Here is a 19457-nt window from a genome sequence, read left to right as displayed (position 1 = left end):
TACTAGTGGCAACTACAACTTACTGGGCACTACAATGGCAGTTTTCAATTTTCACTCAGAAACATCCGCTGCTGCTTGTTTCTGGAAAATACCCATCAAGTCAAAATCGTCACTACACCTGTAGAAAAATTCCCAAATAGGTATAATTTCCAAAATGGGGTCATTTAAAGGAAGATTTTTCTCTTCTAGCATTTAGGGGCTCTGAATATGGAGTCCGCAAACTATTCTAGGAAAATCTGCGCTCCATGAGGCAAATAGCGCTCCGTCCCTTCCGAGTCTTGCAGCGTGGCTAAGCAGTACTGTACAGCCACATATGGGGTATTTCTGCATTCAGCAGAGATTTAAAACCAAAGACAGAAACATAATGATTGAATACCCTGCAGTAAATAAATAAATAGCATAGTGCATGAAAATAATATATGGTACTTAGTTAACATGTATTCTGATCAAAAAAATGCAACAGCCATCCCACCACTTCACAGTGACCCTTCAGAGTATTCAATCATTACGTTTCTGTCTTTGTTTTTTTCTGTTCAGTGGCCAGTGTGAAAGTGCATTTACATGTTGTATCCCAGTTCAGACGTTCAGGATTAATTCAGTCTGTTTGCACCATGTGCATATAAAGGTGGGGCCTGCCTTTTCTCTGAGCTGGACATTATATAAAGGTGGTTCTCTATGGCTAGTTGTCTACTAGCTGGGTCCAGTCCTTCTGAGCTCTTTTCCACATGCATGTCATCTGACAAACAGTAAGGTTTTCAATATTAGTATTAAGACTGTCGCAGATAGGATCACCATGAAGTGGTGGGATGGCCTTTGCATTTTTTTTTTATCAACAAAAAGTTAACTAAGTACCGTATATTATTTTCATGCGCTATTTATTTATTTATTTACTACAGGATGTTCAATCATTATGTTTCGGTCTGTGTTTTATTTCTGTTCAGTGGCCAGTGTGAACATGCACTTACATGCTGCATACACACCAGTCTGTATCCCAGATCAGAACTTCAGATTTTTTTTCAGTCTGCTTGAACCGTGTGCATATAAGGTGTGACCTGCCTGTTCTCTGAGCTGTACATTATATTGAGGTGGTTGCCCATGGCTGGTTGTCTAATAGCTGGGTCCAGTCCTTCTCAGCCCTTATGCACATGCATGTCACTTGACAAATGATAAGGTTTATAATATTAGAGTTAGGACCGCTCCAGTTAAGGTCATGGTGAAGTAGTGGAATGGCTTTTGCATTTTTTTTAAATCAAAAAACATACTAACCAAGTACCCTATATTATTTTCATGCACTATGCTATTTACCGTATTTTTCGGACTATAAGACGCATCAGACCATAAGATTCACCCCAAATTTTCGGAAGGAAAATAGGGGGAAAAAAATAATGCGTCAAATGGGGGTTCGTCTTACAGTACGAATTCAGCTTACCAAGGGGAGATCAACACAGGTGGAGGAGTGGTCACAGGGGAGCATGGTCACAGGGGTTGTTCGGTGGTCCAGGCTGGTGTGGTGGCCTCTGGTAAATCCCATCCCAGGCTGGTGCGGCAGTGGTGCTCTGGGGTTCCCGGTGGTTCCGCCGGTATTTTGTGACGGGTTCGGCGGTGGTGAAGCGGGGCTCTGCCGGCATTTTGTGTCAGGTGCGATGGTGGTGCTCTGTGGTACAGTGGGGCTCCACTGGCATTTTACAACAGGTGCGGCGGTGATGCTCTGTGGTGTGTCGTGGCTCTGCCGGCATTTTGTGAAAGCCCGGAGGCCCCCGCAGAACAATTGCTGCGATGCGGTGGCCTGTGGGAAAATGTCCATTTTCCCCCTGGCCACCGTATCGCAGTAATAGATCTGTTGGGGCCGCCGGGCTTTCACAAAATCCCGGCAGAGCCCCCCTGCACCGCAGAGCCTCACAGAGCATGACCACCGCACCAGCCGGGAAGGGAGGCTGCATCGCCCTACAGTGTCAGACCGGGACCACCGCCACATTATTTTGTAAGTATATTCCGACTATAAGATGCACCCCTATTTTCACCAAAAAACATTTGTGAAAAAAGTGCGTCTTATAGTCCGAAAAATAAGGTATTTATTTACTGTAGGGTATTCAACATTATGCTTCTGTCTTTGTTTTTTTCTGTTCAGTGGCCAGTGTGAACGTGCACTTACATACTGCACACACACCAGTCTGTATCCCAGTTCAGACCTTCAGATTTTATTCAGTAGAAATTGTGGAACACATTTTGGTGCCATTTGTACCCTTTTTACAGTGTGAAAATGTAAAATCTGGGGCTAAAACAAAATGTTGGTGGTCAAAATTTAATTATTAAAATTCTGTGACACACCTGTGTCAATATGATCACTGCACCCTAAGATAAATTCATTGAGGTGTAGTTTTTAAATGGGGTCACTTATGGGGGGGTTCTGCTGTTCTGGAACCTCAGGGGCTCCGCTCTACCAATGTGACATGGCACCCACAAACCAATCCAGTAAAATCTGAACTCCAGTATGGCACTTCTTCCCTTCTGAGCTTTGCACTGTGCCTAAACAGTAGTTTTTGACCACATATGGGGTATCAATGTACTGAGGAGAAATTGTACAACAAATTTTGCTGTCCATTGTTTCCTGCTATCCTTGTGAAAATGAAAACATTTGGGGCTAAAAGAACACTTTTTTGGTAAAATTTTAGTATCTATTTTGATGGCTCAACTTTATAAACCTTTGTGAAGCACTTGGGGGCTCAATGTGCTCAACACATATCTAATAAGTTCCTTGAGGTGCCCCTTATGAGGGGTTTCCACTGTTTGAGTACATCAGGGCTCTCCAAACGCGACATGGCATCTGCAAATGATTCCAGCAAAATTTACAATAATAAGTCAAAAGGCACTCCTTCCCTTCCGAGTCCTGCCATGTATCCAAACAGTAGTTTTCCCCCACATATGGAGTATCGGCTTGCTCACGAGAAATTGAAAAACACATTTTTGGGTCAACTTTCTCCTGTTACCTTTGTGGAAATAAAAACATTGGGTCAAAAGTAAAATTTGTGCAAAAAAAAAGTTAAAATGTTCATTTTTTCCTTCCGCATTGCTTAAGTTCCTGTAAAGCAACTGAAGGGTTAATAAACTTATTGAATGTGGTTTTGAGCACCTTGAGAGAATCACTTTTAGGTACTTTCTGTCATATAGACTCATCAAAGTCACTTCAATGTTAAGCGGTGCCTAAAAAAATGGTTTTGTTAATTTTGCGGGAAAAAATTAGAAATTGCTGAAATACTTTTATCCCTTCCATCTTCCTAACAAAAAAAAGTGTTTCAAAAAATGAGCTGATGTAAAGTAGACATGTGGGAAATGATATTTATTAACTATTTGTGTGAAATAACGCTCTGATTTAAGGGCATAAAACTGAAGATTGAAAATTGCTACATTTTCAAAATTTCACCAAATTTCTGATTTATTTCACAAATAAACGCAAGTCATATTGAAGAAATCTTACCACTGTCATGAAGTACAATTTGAAAAAACAGAATCAGTGAGATCTGTTGAAGCGTTCAAGAGCTATCACCACATAAAGTGACAGTTGTCAGAATTGTAAAATGTTGTCCTGTTTATGAAGGTGAAAACAGGCTCAGGGGTGAAAGGGTTAATAGCTAATGCTGTAAAAGAAAAACGGATTGTATACAAACTGCACATGGATGACCAGAGAGAAAAAAAATCTAAAAAATCTCACTTTTCTGGATTAAATCATTTTTATACGCTCATGTGAACCTTCCCATAAAATGAAAAACAGTGTTTTTTTATGTGTTGGACTCATTTACTGCCATTGATTTGTATGGTCAAGTGTAATCATCAAAGGAATCAATCTGCAAAATAAAAAAAATAAAAAAGGACAGGTGAAAAGGCACAGTCACTGTCGCTAAAATAATGGTTAATGAACGTACCAAAAAAACGGATGTGTGAAAGGGCCCTTAGTAAAGGTTTTTCAATTTATTCCTTAAAATGAATATTTCACTACAAATTGACCATTAAATCAATGACTTTTCTAATCTCGAGCTGTGTCACAGATTGCCAGTTCAGAATCATTAACAGGCGCTCCATCCTATGTGTTCCACTTGTGAGAGCTCAGGTTCGCAGGTTTTACCTTCTGACAAGTCTCCATGTCACAACACTTTTGTAAGTCGACCTTTCGTTGAATACTGATGGAATTGCGGCTGCCTTTACAGTATGTTGGCAAATTAAATCTCTCAGAAAAGTCTCGCTTTTTTTCCTACGCTTTAGCTTTTATCTTAACCATTAACACATAACACTATTGTACTACGAGGGATTACTTAAATTTGGATTGTGATCACGGTTTGGCAAATTATGGAGAACAATGTACAAATTTTAGAATAAAAGGCAGAACACGTCACTGACTAAACAGATCCAATGTTTGGTCATTAATTCAGAATTGGACATAGAATTATTCCACATACAACGTCCAAAATCACATTGGACGAGAGATGAAACATTTTAGTTAAATGCAGAATTCTGCCAGGAAATTAAATGTAGTATGTGAATACAACCTAGTAATATTTATAATGGATTTTGCATTACTGTGAAGATCCGCTATAATTGAAAAAGGCAATGCTTCTTATCTACCTATACACCCATTTATCCATCTATCTGGACCCATGTTATACAGAACAATGGAAACAACCTAGGAAGTTTGGCTTAGATGTAGTAATAGGATTTGAGCCTGATTAGACCTTACACTAACTAGCATGTCTTTCTGTCTTTATGATAATTTAGATTTTTTTTTTGCATCCTGTTATTTTATTTGTACAAAATTATAACTAAATAACCTTAATGCTAATTTCATACATCAGTTTTCTTGCTTCAGGCTCAATCTGATGAATTTTGAAAAAAATGGATAAGTTGCAAATTGTGACAAACTGATGCGACGGATCCGTTTTTTTCGCCAGATCCGACTATCTGTTCGGGGGAGGGAAAGAGAGAGAGAGAGAGAGATAGAGACTCTAGGCCCTAGAGTCCTCCTCAGCACCAAGACTCCCCCTCCATGACACCCAGGTGAAATTTCTGCTGTATGCGGATGACCTCGTGCTGTAATCACCAACTGAGAAAGGCCTCCAAGATCATCTGAAAATCCTAGAGACCTTCAGCAGCACATGGGCACTGCAAATCAACCAGAAGAAAACAAATATTATGGTGTTCCAGAAAAGAAAGCAGAAACCTACTGGCCATCCTACCTTTATGATAGACAACCGTTCACTTACAGAAACCAACAAGTACACCTACCTGGGCCTAGAACTCAGCCAGTCAGGGAGCTTCAAGCAAGCCATAGAGTTACTAAAAGACAAGACATCCAAAGACTTCTAGTCCATCAGAAGACGTCTGTACCATCTCAAGGCACCAGTAACCGTCTGGCTAAAAATATTTGACTCCATCATTGCCCCAATCCTTCTGTACGGCAGTGAGGTCTGGGGCCCAACCTCATACCGAAGCTGGTCAAAGTGGGATGCTGGGCCGAGTGAAATATTCCACCTAGAGTTCTGCAAGCATCTTCTCCAAGTCCATCGGAGCACATCAAACAGCGCCTGCCGAGCAGAGCTGGGCAGATTCCCACTACACGTCGCATAAAGAAGAAGGCACTGTCATTCAAGGCTCATCTACAAAGTAGTAGTCTCAGCTCCTACCATCACAAAGCCTTCCTACACCAGGAAGCCTCCCAAGAAAAAGTACCCAAAGCTAGTCTGACCAAGCCATCAACCTACATGGCCTGACAAAAGGTTAAATGCAGAAGATGATACACAAAGAGGAATATCTCAGCATCTGTAGGAACGACATAAACAAATCCCAGAAACTGACGATATACCAGAACCTACAGAGGGAGTACAAACTGGCCCCATATGTAGAGAAACTAGAAAACCCCATAGAGCGACAGATCCTGAGCCGATACAGACTGAGCGCCCACAGCCTACTCATCGAATCCGGGCGGCACCGACAGAACTACAAGCCCCGAGAGAGAAGACTCTGCCAGCAGTGCCTCCAGGAGGCCGTGGAGGATGAGGCCCACTTCCTGCTGAGGTGCCCCAAATACTCCGCAGTGAGGGACACTCACTTCAAGAGACTGTCTGATCTCCTCCCAGACTTCACCTCCATGGAGGAGGAAGACAAACTACCAATAATACTAGGGGAAGAGGAAAGTGCAGCCGCCATAGCAGCAGAATATGTCAGTGCCTGCCACAGACTAAAGGCCCCGTCTCACATAGCGAGATCGCTAGCGAGATCGCTGCTGAGTCACAAGTTTTGTGACGCAACAGCGACCTCAGTAGCGATCTCGCTATGTGTGACACGTACCAGCGATCAGGCCCCTGCTGTGAGATCGCTGGTCGTGTCGGAATGGCCTGGACCTTTTTTTGGTCGTTGAGGTCCCGCTGACATCGCTGAATCGGTGTGTGTGACACCGATCCAGCGATGTCTTCACTGGTAACCAGGGTAAACATCGGGGTACTAAGCGCAGGGCCTCGCTTAGTAACCCGATGTTTACCCTGGTTACCAGCGTAAATGTAAAAAAAAAACAAACCGTACATACTCACCATCTGATGTCCGTCAGGTCCCTTGCCGTCTGCTTCCTGCTCTGACTGACTGCCGTACAGTGAGAGCACAGCACAGCAGTGACGTCACCGCTGCGCTCTGCTCTCACTGTACGGCGGCACTGTCAGAGCAGGAAGCAGACGGCAAGGGACCTGACGGACATCAGAAGGCGAGTATGTACTGTTTGTTTTTTTTTGGTAACCAGGGTAAACATCGGGTTACTAAGCGCGGCCCTGTGCTTAGTAACCCGATGTTTACCCTGGTTACCCGGGTGCTGCAGGGGGACTTCGGCATCGTTGAAGGCAGTTTCAACGATGCCGAAGTCGTTCCCCTGATCGTTGGTCGCTGGAGAGAGCTGTCTGTGTGACAGCTCCCCAGCGACCACACAACGACTTACCAACGATCACGGCCAGGTCGTATCGCTGGTCGTGATCGTTGGTAAATCGCTATGTGAGACGGGGCCTTAAGAGGAGCTTGTTATGCCATGGACTCCTATACCCCACTATAGACATGTCCCCTATCCTCTAAAAGGAGCCTGATATATCCTGGACCTCTATATGCCTCCCTACCCCACCCCCTATCCCCCTATTTTTACCATATGCTTTGGCAATGCTAACATGTACTTAGTCCTGCCAATAAAGCTCATTTGAATTGGAGAGAGAGAGAGATGGAAAATGCATGCTTAGGAGAAAAAAAAATGGAATCCGTTGCCGGATTCCATTATTTGACGGATCCGGCGCCATAGGGTTCCATTCTAGCAAACGCCAGATCCGTCGCTGTCCGTTTTTTCAACGGACACAAAAAAGTTACTATGTTCGTTTTCTCCAGGCCACCGGAAAACCACTTTTCGACGGATCCAGCGAAAAACGGATGAAACATGAGGCCATCCGTCGCTAATACAAGTCTATGAGAAAAAAACTGATTTGGCGGCAACTTTTGCTGGATCCGGTTTTTTCAAAATTCACCAGATTGCGACTGATGGCAAAAAACTGATGTGTGAAAGCAGCCTAAAATAGGATGCGAAAAAACAGTATCTAAATTATCATAAAGACAGAAAAGAAGCCTGTTTACAAGCAAAAGAAAAAAGAAAAGGGAAATCCACCGGCACGTCCAACAGGAGAATACAATTTACTATTTAGTAGAAAAAACTTTAAAACATGAAAATGACTATGGATGAGCAAACAAAACATTTCCCACACTATTACTCTACCTCCAGCAGCCTGAACTGTTTACACCTGACATGAAGGGTTCATAGACTCACCCTGCCTGGGCCAAAGTCTGACTCTCACATTGGCATGGTGCTAAAGAAATGTGGATTCATCTGACCAAGCAATTTGCTTGACTGTGCACCTTCTGTTCGTCAGAACAATTCTTGACATTCTCCTCTGACCCTTGTCATCTACAACTTGTTAATATCCACAGGATTCCCTGTTACTGGATTTTCTTCCTCAATAATACAATTCTACACTCAAAAAAAACACCAAATGGTTAACAGTTTTTTTTTCCTGGTCTGGCTTGTCTAGGAGGGATCACGTGGCTAATTTCCGTACAGGGAAGATCCAATCGTGAAAGGTTAGGTGTTTTTATTAAAATGCCCATTCGGTATAGGTTTGTTCACACAGTACAGCTTTAAACAGTTTTTATCGAATTTCTTTAGCTAAAACCACTAAAGGATGACAAAAGAAGATGAGTTATAAAAGGGAAGACTTATTCTTCTGGCTATTTTAGCATTCAAGTCAGAAGAAGTAACATGAGGGCGATAGTCACCACACCACATCCAATTACGCTTTCTCCACCTGGGTGTTCAATGACGATATATGTAGTGAAGTGTCTACATATTTCAGAGTCACACTGACCTCTTCCAATTCTATCAGATAATTATATTGTTCTGGGGAAGAGAGAGTGCGACCCTGATATGCATACATACCGTACTTCAATAAATGTACATTTGTTGAACAACTAGGTGGAGCATGATTTTACTTGAGGACTAACACTCTGATTTTACTTTTTCTGACTAGAATTCCTATCAATGAACCAGACCGTTCCCGGGTGAAGGGACTCCAGCTGCAACCTCCACAGAGATTAATAAAGGCACTACTAGCTGTTGTGTTCTGAACACAACAACCTAAAACAGAAATTAATATATATTTAGTGAAGTGTGCACGCGTTTCAAGGTGGCACCAATGTCTTCTTATTATATGATTATTATATGATTATATTGTCCTAAGGAAGAGGAGGTGTGACCTTGAAACGCGTCGACACTTCAATAAATGCAAACTCTCAGGTGGATCATGAGTAAATGGATTTAGTGTTGTTACTAACACTCTTTTCTTACTTTTTTCTGATTCCTATCAAAGGACCAGACCGTTTCCAGGTGAGGGGGCACCAACTTCAGCCTACAAAGAGATTAATAAAGACACTACTAGATGTTGTGTTCTGGACACAGCCACACGAGGGGAGAACTGAAATGAAGGGGGATGAAAGGGAGTCACTTATTTCACCCAAACATACCGATGTTTTGCCCTATGATGCGATGTTCCTATTTTATACATAGATCGGCAACTGGAAATTTGGAAGTCTCTCTAAGATCTGTAGTGTTAGTATGGTTACAAAAAGACATTTTCCACCAAGGGATTATTGCAGGCACCAGTTATCAGAGAGTGAAAAGAGATGTTATGTTACTAACATTATATAAGGGAAATTATGAGCTTTCTAAAGGTCTCTAAATATTTGAACCCGATATTTTGATTTCAACCTCTTAAAATGTTTGCATTTGTGCAATTAATCATAGCAATATAAGCGATATGTATTTAGAGCGGGTTACATAGTAACAATTGGAAGGTTTTCGGATGTACATGACTGAACCCATGCACTGAGAAACCCAACTGGATGGTGATTCAATCAAAATTATTCAACCCTGTTTTCAAATGATGCTTGCACCTACAGTGTGTGGAGGCAAGATGGATTCAATCACGTATCAGGAAATCCTAGGAGAAGACGTAGATTGTGTGAAGAAGCTGAAGCTTAGGAGTCACTGGACATTTCTAAAAGACAACATTCACAAGCATACCTCAGGGTCCACCAAGGCTTGGTTGCAGCAGGTTATTAACAAAGGTGCTCTTGTAGGTACTAAAGAAAGCTTGACATGAAGGGGTTGAATAATTCTGAGAGTGCAGTATTCAGGAAAAGTAGAATTGTGTGATTAATTTGGAGAAACCACTTGTTACATTAGTTGTGTTGAGCTATGTACATTGTTCTTGTCTGTGTCGATTACCCAAATTGTCATACTTTCCGTTGTTTGCAATAAACCAATTTGATATGGGGGTTAAATATGTTTTATTGGAACTGTAGTTTAATCAGTTAAAAAATATGTGAAAATCATTGAAATATAGACAGGAGATCATTAGGAATTCAATGCAATTGTGTTTCAGATAACAAGCATTTTACTATGAATACTGTATACCTAGAGAGAGAAAGACTGGAACATATATGCTCAGCATAAAGGCGTACACCCCCTTTGAAAATTAGGATTTTAATAAATCTCGCCGTACAATAAGTGGGGTATTGTCACGCCTGCAGGTGGTGCACATGGTTCAAGGAACCATTGTGACATAGACCGGACTTACCCGGAAGGGACGTAACTAAGCAGCTACATTGATGTTCACTGGAGCCTCTGGTGGTGAAGTCAGGCTTGAGCGGCAGGTAGCTGCCACGTGCCACTCCAGGGCAGCGATCGGTAATAGCATCTGACTCCAAGGGTCAGAGACATTAATTCAGATTGAGAGTCATAAGACAGGGCAGGACGGCCACTTGGGACATTAACAGAGTGTGCGGCTCTGGATAGCAGACATGTACGGACCCACAGGCTTGTGAAACAGTCTAGGTGCTGCCAATGCGGCCACAGGGTTCAGGCACCGCAGACACTTCTTCACCATAATGTATAAACTACACAGAACTACGGGGACAGTACAGGATAGGGTATAACTATAATAGACTAAGCATAAAATAAAGTAGCACTATAGCTGGCAAACATGAAATATATGAAATTTGAATAGCATTACTGCTCTAGAAAATTGGAAAAATTGAGAATACTTAGCTCATAAATTGACCAATTCTTGTGTACCCAGCAGCCACGATAAGGTGATTCACGTTGCTGGGAACCTGCCTAATGTGAATCGTCTCTTAAGCTGAGGCCTACATTTACATAAGAAGGTAGGACCCTGCTGTAACTAAAATGCCTGAGGCTGAGGGGCTGAGTGCTCAGTCAGAGAGCCAATGTATACAAATGTGAAAAGACTGACCATCGCTTCCTAAACAGAAACCAGGTGTGTACAGGAGATTACTAAGAGTATCCATCTCCATATGTAACCAATAAATAAACACTCTGCAGCGCTATTGCATGCACACATGAAATATATGAAATTTGAATTGCATTACTGCTCTAGAAAATTGGATGGGGGAACTGGCAACGTACATTTGCACACACCAACACCAATAATACTAAACTATAAGGGTTTCTCAGGGACTCCCCTATTGGGGAGGGGGCCTTTTATACAAGAAGCTTCCAAGCTATTGACTCGGAGCCATCTTGCAGGTGTACTCATTTACTGAAATGCCTCCCAGGTGTTGGCTGGGGGCATTTTACTATGTGCGCGATGACCCTTTAAGAGCAGGGAAGCCTGGGCACTCAAATACATGTGACAAATCAGCTTGAGAGTTGCTTCAAATAAGAAGCTAAAACGTCCCATGTATCTGGATGTATTAAGTCCACTTGTTCATTTATTTCCATTGGAGCGCTGTTTCGAATATACAGTGGGGCAAAAAAGTATTTAGTCAGTCAGCAATAGTGCAAGTTCCACCACTTAAAAAGATGAGAGGCGTCTGTAATTTACATCATAGGTAGACCTCAACTATGGGAGACAAACTGAGAAAAAAAAATCCAGAAAATCACATTGTCTGTTTTTTTATCATTTTATTTGCATATTATGGTGGAAAATAAGTATTTGGTCAGAAACAAACAATCAAGATTTCTGGCTCTCACAGACCTGTAACTTCTTCTTTAAGAGTCTCCTCTTTCCTCCACTCATTATCTGTAGTAATGGCACCTGTTTAAACTTGTTATCAGTATAAAAAGACACCTGTGCACACCCTCAAACAGTCTGACTCCAAACTCCACTAAGGTGAAGACCAAAGAGCTGTCGAAGGACGCCAGAATCAAAATTGTAGCCCTGCACCAGGCTGGGAAGACTGAATCTGCAATAGCCAACCATCTTGGAGTGAAGAAATCAACAGTGGGAGCAATAATTAGAAAATGGAAGACATTCAAGACCACTGATAATCTCCCTCGATCTGGGGCTCCACGCAAGATCCCACCCCGTGGGGTCAGAATGATCACAAGAACGGTGAGCAAAAATCCCAGAACCACGCGGGGGGACCTAGTGAATGAACTGCAGAGAGCTGGGACCAATGTAACAAGGCCTACCATAAGTAACACACTACGCCACCATGGACTCAGATCCTGCAGTGCCAGACGTGTCCCACTGCTTAAGCCAGTACATGTCCGGGCCCGTCTGAAGTTTGCTAGAGAGCATTTGGATGATCCAGAGGAGTTTTGGGAGAATGTCCTATGGTCTGATGAAACCAAACTGGAACTGTTTGGTAGAAACACAACTTGTCGTGTTTGGAGGAAAAAGAATACTGAGTTGCATCCATCAAACACCATACCTACTGTAAAGCATGGTGGTGGAAACATCATGCTTTGGGGATGTTTCTCTGCAAAGGGGCCAGGACGACTGATCCGGGTACATGAAAGAATGAATGGGGCCATGTATCGTGAGATTTTGAGTGCAAACCTCCTTCCATCAGCAAGGGCATTGAAGATGAAACGTGGCTGGGTCTTTCAACATGACAATGATCCAAAGCACACCGCCAGGGCAACGAAGGAGTGGCTTCGTAAGAAGCATTTCAAGGTCCTGGAGTGGCCTAGCCAGTCTCCAGATCTCAACCCTATAGAAAACCTTTGGAGGGAGTTGAAAGTCCGTGTTCCCAAGCGAAAAGCCAAAAACATCACTGCTCTAGAGGAGATCTGCATGGAGGAATGGGCCAACATACCAACAACAGTGTGTGGCAACCTTGTGAAGACTTACAGAAAACGTTTGACCTCTGTCATTGCCAACAAAGGATATTTTACAAAGTATTGAGATGAAATTTTGTTTCTGACCAAATACTTATTTTCCACCATAATATGCAAATAAAATGATAAAAAAACAGACAATGTGATTTTCTGGAATTTTTTTTCTCAGTTTGTCTCCCATAGTTGAGGTCTACCTATGATGTAAATTACAGACGCCTCTCATCTTTTTAAGTGGTGGAACTTGCACTATTGCTGACTGACTAAATACTTTTTTGCCCCACTGTATATATATATATATATATATATATATATATATATATATATATATTGAACTTTTCCACGTATTTTCACGTTACAATTACAAACCTAAATGTATTTTGTGTTGATTTTATGTGATATACACAATGTATTTGTGAAGTGTAAAGAAATTATTTTATTTATTTTTTTTATATTTTAGAAGCATAAATCTAAAAAATTTTGATGTAATTTGTTTTCAGCCCCTTGTAGTCTGATACCTCTAATAAAATCCTCAGTGACCAATCGCAACCAGAAGTCACATAAGTAGTAAGTTGAGTCCACCTGCGTGTTTTCTTCTGAGTTCACATGTGTGATTGAGTCCACTTGTGTGTTCAGATAACTACAGCTGAAGACCTCAGAGGTTTGTTTGAGAACAGTAGAGATCAAGCAGCATCATGAAAACCAAGGAACACACCAGGCAGGTCAGTGATAAAATTCTTGAAAAAAGTAAAGCAGAGTTAGGTTATAAAAAAAAAATCCCATGCCCTGAACATCTCATGGCGCACTGTTCAATACATCATCCGAAAATGGAAAGGGTTTGGCACAACTAGAAACCTACCAAGACATGGTTGTCCACCTAAACTGACATCTCAACTAAGGAGATCACTAACTAGAGTAGCAGCCAAGAGGCCCACTCTAGAGGAGTTGCAGAGATCCACAACTCAGGTGGGAGAATCAGTCCACAGGACAACTATTAGCTGTATACTCCACAAAACTAGCCTTTATGATAAAGTGGCAAGAAAAAAGACATTTTTGAATGCAAGCCATAAAAAGTACCTTTTGTAGGTTGAAAAAAGCCATGTAGGGGATAACTTTGTGTTGGTATATCACATAAAACTCCTATAAAATACATTTAAGTTTACGGATGTAATATAAAAATGTTTTGAAAAGTTCAAGGAATACGAATTTTTAAATACGTTTTCTGTTAATGTTGATGATTATGGCTGCTATCAAAGCAACCTGGGCTTCCATAACACCTCAGCAGTGCCACAGGCTGATCACCTCCATGCCACGCCGCATTGATGCAGTAATTGATGCAAAAGGAGCCCTGACCAAGTATTGAGTGCATTTACTGAACATACATTTCAGTAGGCCAACATTTCTGATTTTAAAATAATTTTTCAAGCTGGCGCTATAAAGTATTCTAATTTACTGAGATAATGACTTTTGGGTTTTCATTGGCTGTAAGCCATAATCATCAACATTAACAGAAATAAACACTTGAAATAGATCACTCTGTTTGTAATGACTCTCTATAATATATGAGTTTCACTTTTTGTATTGAAGAACTGAAATAAATTAACTGTTTGATGATAGTCTAATTTTGGGAGAAGCACTTGAATATAATTCTGTACAATAAAGGAGTCCTATAGGTAAAAGGAGACACGATCTCTCCATGGTCCTGAAACACGCATTACCGGCCAGTGGAGAATTGAGTCTCTGGTTGTTATTCCATTGCCTGCTGATACCTACGGCTCTTCTTTTTCTGTAATGGTATACACAGCATGGAAATACAGTAATTCAGTCAATATACCATGCCAGGCTTCACGTGTGACCCCACTAATAGGAAATCTGTACAGCGTGGTGAGTTTTAATCTTTCCACAATAGATTATAAAATGTAACAGTAACTGTGTAATTATCCAAAGGTTCTGCTCACTAAGTGGAGAAATGAGAGTCTCGGAGGTAGAAAGCTTGGTTCTGAAGTATATACAGTTTACAATCTTGAACGAATTGCTGCATTTCACGCATGAAAGAAACACTTTTTGTGTAACACAGGGTAATTTAAATGACACAATCGGTATACAAATGTATATCGATGTAAATCTACATATTACATAAAAGTCAGTGCAGATGTAGCAGAGCTGAATCTGTCATTCTTTTGCTCACTGTTATATAGAGTCTCCCATCAAAGACATTGAAACTGTATACAAGTGTGCAACAAGTTCGGAAGCCCAACATATACACATATGTCCAGCTACCGAGCTTGTTGTACTGGGCTGATATGATTTATTGATGAGCGCAAAGTTTCTATGTTATAGCAGATACCGTCACTACATAGAAGAAAGTTATAGGCAGAGAGGCGTAACGGCATAAGCATATAATAGATCTTCTCAGCGTAATCAGTGGAAAATATTCATATATATTCCCTTTCTAATTCTATACGATCAATATAAGCAGCGCGTGCCGGCCAGCAACTAAAGCTGATCTACAAGGTCGAACACAACCCTTATACAGGATACATACAGCAGGGACGCCAATATCAGTTTATCTCTGCACAGCAACATTATTTTTAAATAAATCAAACAGTTAAAAAAACTCTTGATTTTCCATTACCTAATAATCAGACAGCACTTTTGTTCGTGGGACAACCACCTTAATGGGAATATGTCAGCAGATTTTTGCTATGTAATCTGACTGCATAATGTAGGGACAGAGACCCTGATTCCGGAGACGTATCAGTTTACTGGGCGCAGCAGGTATGATAGAGCTACAGTTTTGTGTGTGTATCTAGTGGAGCTCATTGATGAGCTGTGTATAATCCTATCCACACCACAGCTTTCTGTGTACATTGTATAGTGACAGAGAGCTGCTAATCAGTGCTGGGAGTGCCAAGTTGTCCTGTAATGATAATCTCCTGCTGATAAAATGATGATTGTACTTAAACAGCAAAACACGGCTCAGTAAGTGACACATCACTGGAATCAGGGACTCTGCTTCTACATTATGGTGATCTCAGAAAGCAAAAACCTGGCGACAGATTCATTTTAAGTATAAAGGACATCATTTTAACAATCTCTAGGATGCTGTGCAGGTAATAAATAAGCATTGGATATAAATGTGCTGTAGTTTTCCTGTCTCATATACTGATCGATAAATATATTCCTGATTTATTACATTAGAGCTATAAGACTATAGGTAAATTTCAAACTAGATATTCATTGAAATGAAATCAGTTTTCATTTTCCAACTTACAAAAAAACGGCAAACGGAATGTGAATTGTTACAATGGTCATAGCCCATTGTGCCCAGCGTTTACAATGCCACATTGTGCAGCCTCGCACAACATGCCGTTCCTAGATTTCTGTGCATGGAAATATGCTGGCTGCTTTCTGCCCCTATGTTAGACAAAGGGCAAACTAAGAGAACACACAACTGCATGTTTTAAAAATAATACAAAAAAAGTCATATTTGTGATTATTCATGGTTCAAGTACCTGATATGCCGTACTGGCATGCGCCCCATATATTTAACTAGACAGAATGGGAGGCATCTGCTCATGTTTTGTTCTTATTTCTGCACAAGATGAAGTTTTACTTGGTGACAAACTGTTTATTAAAAGCAAAGGAAATGTAGCCACCTACAAGACGGCAGCATAGCAGAGGACATTATGTGCAGAACAGGCAACACATACACCACTGTCAGCATAGCCCGGATTCATCATTGCCTTTGTGACAGTTTTTTGTCTAATTTTGTGCCTTTTTTGTTTGCACCCAATTCATTATTCTATTTCTGCCTCTTTTTAAGTCTATTTTATAAGTGCTCTCCTGTTTTTTTCGAGTTTGGCGATTCCAGATGGTTTCGCCTGATTCATCAATTGCAAGTTTTTAAAAAAGTTGCAAAATTTACATACAACGTGACTCCAGCCCACCCCACCATGTATTTTTGAGTATGCCAGTATTTTGGCACAATTATTGTGACATGTAAAATGGGCCACTTATTAAGCAAAAAAAAGAACACTTTTGACTTTGTGCCAAATTCGTGTATGGTGTGCTCCATTTTGAAGAATTTGGCGCAAAAATGCTAATACCAAAAGACTAAAAAGGAAAGTGAGCTAAAAATTGCGTAAATGATAAATTGGGGCCATAGTGTACGCTGTATTTGTACGGGCGTAAATGATACATTTTCAGATCACAAACAGTAAAGGGATGGTGGACGGACCAACGGACTTACATTATGTTGTCAATAATGCATAATATATATTAAACGTCTTGTGCTGAATTTGCTGCCAACCTTCAAATACTTTATTCTCCAACATTTTGTGACTATTCTTCTCTTTTATTCAAAACCTTATTTCATAATTAGGTAATAATAAATAGCTCTGGTCACATAATCTCCTCTAAAAACTAAATATACTCATAAAGGAGATGCCAAGCTTAGAGGAGGATTAACATTGGGCGGCAGAATCCCTGTAATAATTTATAGAAAGTTTCTAATCAGCTTTATAATAGCTGAAAACACAGGATCGATCCACTTACCACATCTTCTTACAAGGGAAAGAAAGAACTTATTAATGATTGTGGCCCTAGAGGCATTTAGAAGGTTCAAACCTAGTGTAGCATGCCACCAAAACTGTAAAAAAAGAAAGTGTACAGTATTTAATCTATATGTTCACAAAGGTAAAATATAAAAGGGATTTTCACATAGAAGTGAGTGGCATGCTGACTCTGGCCTGATGCTGGGTTTCGCATCTTTTTAGGCTTCATCCAGGGCACATGTATAGTGCTGAATTATATTCAAACCTTCTGTACCACTTTTATAAATGTCAAGTAGCAGCAAGTCTCTAATGCTAATCATGAACTTTAAGACAGCATGAGCACATTATTTTGAGTAGATATATTAGTAACAAATGACTCATTAGGGTTACCTTTCCCAGTGGCTGCAGACATTGGGATCTTCTGGATTTAGCAGGACCGCAGTTCCTAGCACTAGACACAAAATGAACACCTTGACAGTCCATCTCACAGCAGCAAAAAGCTTCATTTTGACACCTGGAAGGAAAAAGAAAAGTAATCAAATAAATGGCCACAAAAAGACTTCCTGAGTGATAAGAAAGAAGGTTGAACTGCTGCGAACAATAGAAAGCTCACTCGTGTGTTTTTGTGTCTTACTTTAAAGGGGTTTCCCTTAGCAGAAAGTGCTGGTATGTTATTACCATACTCCATCATATTCTGAACAGTAGGAATCTGACTGCCATGACCCTCGCTGCTCCTGTGAATGGAGAGATTGCGGCGCTCGCTTAGTGCTGCAGTAACTTCAAGTTTTTACCGGTACAATGGAGCTCATGGTCAGCCGCAGGGAACTGCAACACAACTGTATTCATCTGGATGAGGAATACTGGAGCAGACTCCTATTTTATGGAGATCAGTCAGAATTCCACAAATCTGATATCTGTAGCACATTTTACGTTCTGTAACAATAAAATACCGTACTTTAAGGGTATGTGCACACGTTGCAGATTTTTCGTGTTTTTTTCGCATTTTTTCACTATAAAAACGTGATAAAAACGCATTAAAAATGCATACATATGCATCCCATCATTTAGAATGCATTCCGCAATTTTTGTGCATATGATGCGTTTTGCTCCGCGAAAAAAACGCATCGCGGTAAAAAAACGCAGCATGTTCATTAATTTTGCGGATTTTTTTGCGGATTTCCCACTATATTATTGCATTGGGAAATCTCCGAAAAAAAAACAAAAACAATCTGCAAAAAAACTGCGAGAAAGACGCGAAAAAAACGCATGAGGATTTCTTGCAGAAAATGTCCAGTTTTGCTCAGGAAATTTCTGCAAGAAATCCTGACGTGTGCACATAGCCTAAAACAGATTAATTATCCACAGTAAGTTTCTGATATTTCACTACAGAAATATTTAGGTAGATACATACAAAAGGAACTTAAAGTAGACCAGGGTGGAGGGGACAACTGCATAATCCGGGGCCAAAATGTTATATCTGTAAAATGGGGTTAATCTGCAAGTCAATAGCGTTTAGATCCTGCCCGGCACCGGCACTTAGACCCCTGCTGCAAAGAGGAAATTAACTTTATTCCTTCTGGTAGTGTTCCGGTTTCAGTCACGGGGCAGCGCCGGTTAAGTCACTGCTCTGTGTAGAGAGCGCGGTGTCTGTAACTGCACCTCCGGCACTGACTGACTGCAGGCTCAGAATTAGAGTCCGCGGTCAGTGAGTGCTGAGGGGGGTTACAGTCGCCACTCTCTATACACAGAGCGGTGACTGTAGCTGTGTCGGCGCCACCTCCATGACTGAAATATGAACAAGTCCAGCAATACCTTTACATGGCCAGTCCATTCCTCTGCTACAGCATTTAAATTGTATTACAGATCTGCTGCCTCTGTCACTCCAGCTCCATTCTCCGCCTAGTGCCGCCTCCTTCTGCTTTAGGCCGGGGTCACACTTGCGAGTGCAATGAGAGAAACTTGCATGAGTCACTCACATCAATGCATAGAAATACATGCAGCCACACACTCCAGTCCTGAGTGCCAGCGGCATTGCCAGGTATTGAGGCGAGAGACTCGTGCGAGTTTCTGGCATTGCACTCGCAAGTGTGACCCAGGCCTTACTGATGTCCTCCATGCTGTATGACTTCAAGCAGAAGAGCCATCAGCCAAGCAGGAGCAGGAGACGCTGGGCGGGGAATAGAGCTGGAGTGACAAAT

The 19457-nt window shown here is 41.2% G+C and overlaps 1 protein-coding gene across 15 annotated transcripts in view; it reads right to left on the bottom strand.

Annotated features, from left to right (window-relative positions):
• MEGF11 (multiple EGF like domains 11) overlaps positions 1 to 19457 on the bottom strand; it is a 598735-nt gene that overhangs the window by 469395 nt on the left and 109883 nt on the right. For all 15 annotated transcript variants that reach the window (XM_077263274.1, XM_077263279.1, XM_077263284.1 and 12 more), the window contains exon 2: positions 17650 to 17773. In XM_077263274.1, the coding sequence (XP_077119389.1) occupies positions 17650 to 17765 (116 nt within the window). In that variant the 5' untranslated portion in view covers positions 17766 to 17773. The remainder of the gene's footprint in view (positions 1 to 17649; positions 17774 to 19457) is intronic.

Source organism: Ranitomeya variabilis, chromosome 5, assembly GCF_051348905.1.
Source record: "Ranitomeya variabilis isolate aRanVar5 chromosome 5, aRanVar5.hap1, whole genome shotgun sequence".
In the NCBI taxonomy this organism is placed as follows: domain Eukaryota; kingdom Metazoa; phylum Chordata; class Amphibia; order Anura; family Dendrobatidae; genus Ranitomeya; species Ranitomeya variabilis.
Note: the sequence above shows the minus strand (reverse complement) of the source record. Positions and strands in the feature narration are given on the sequence as shown.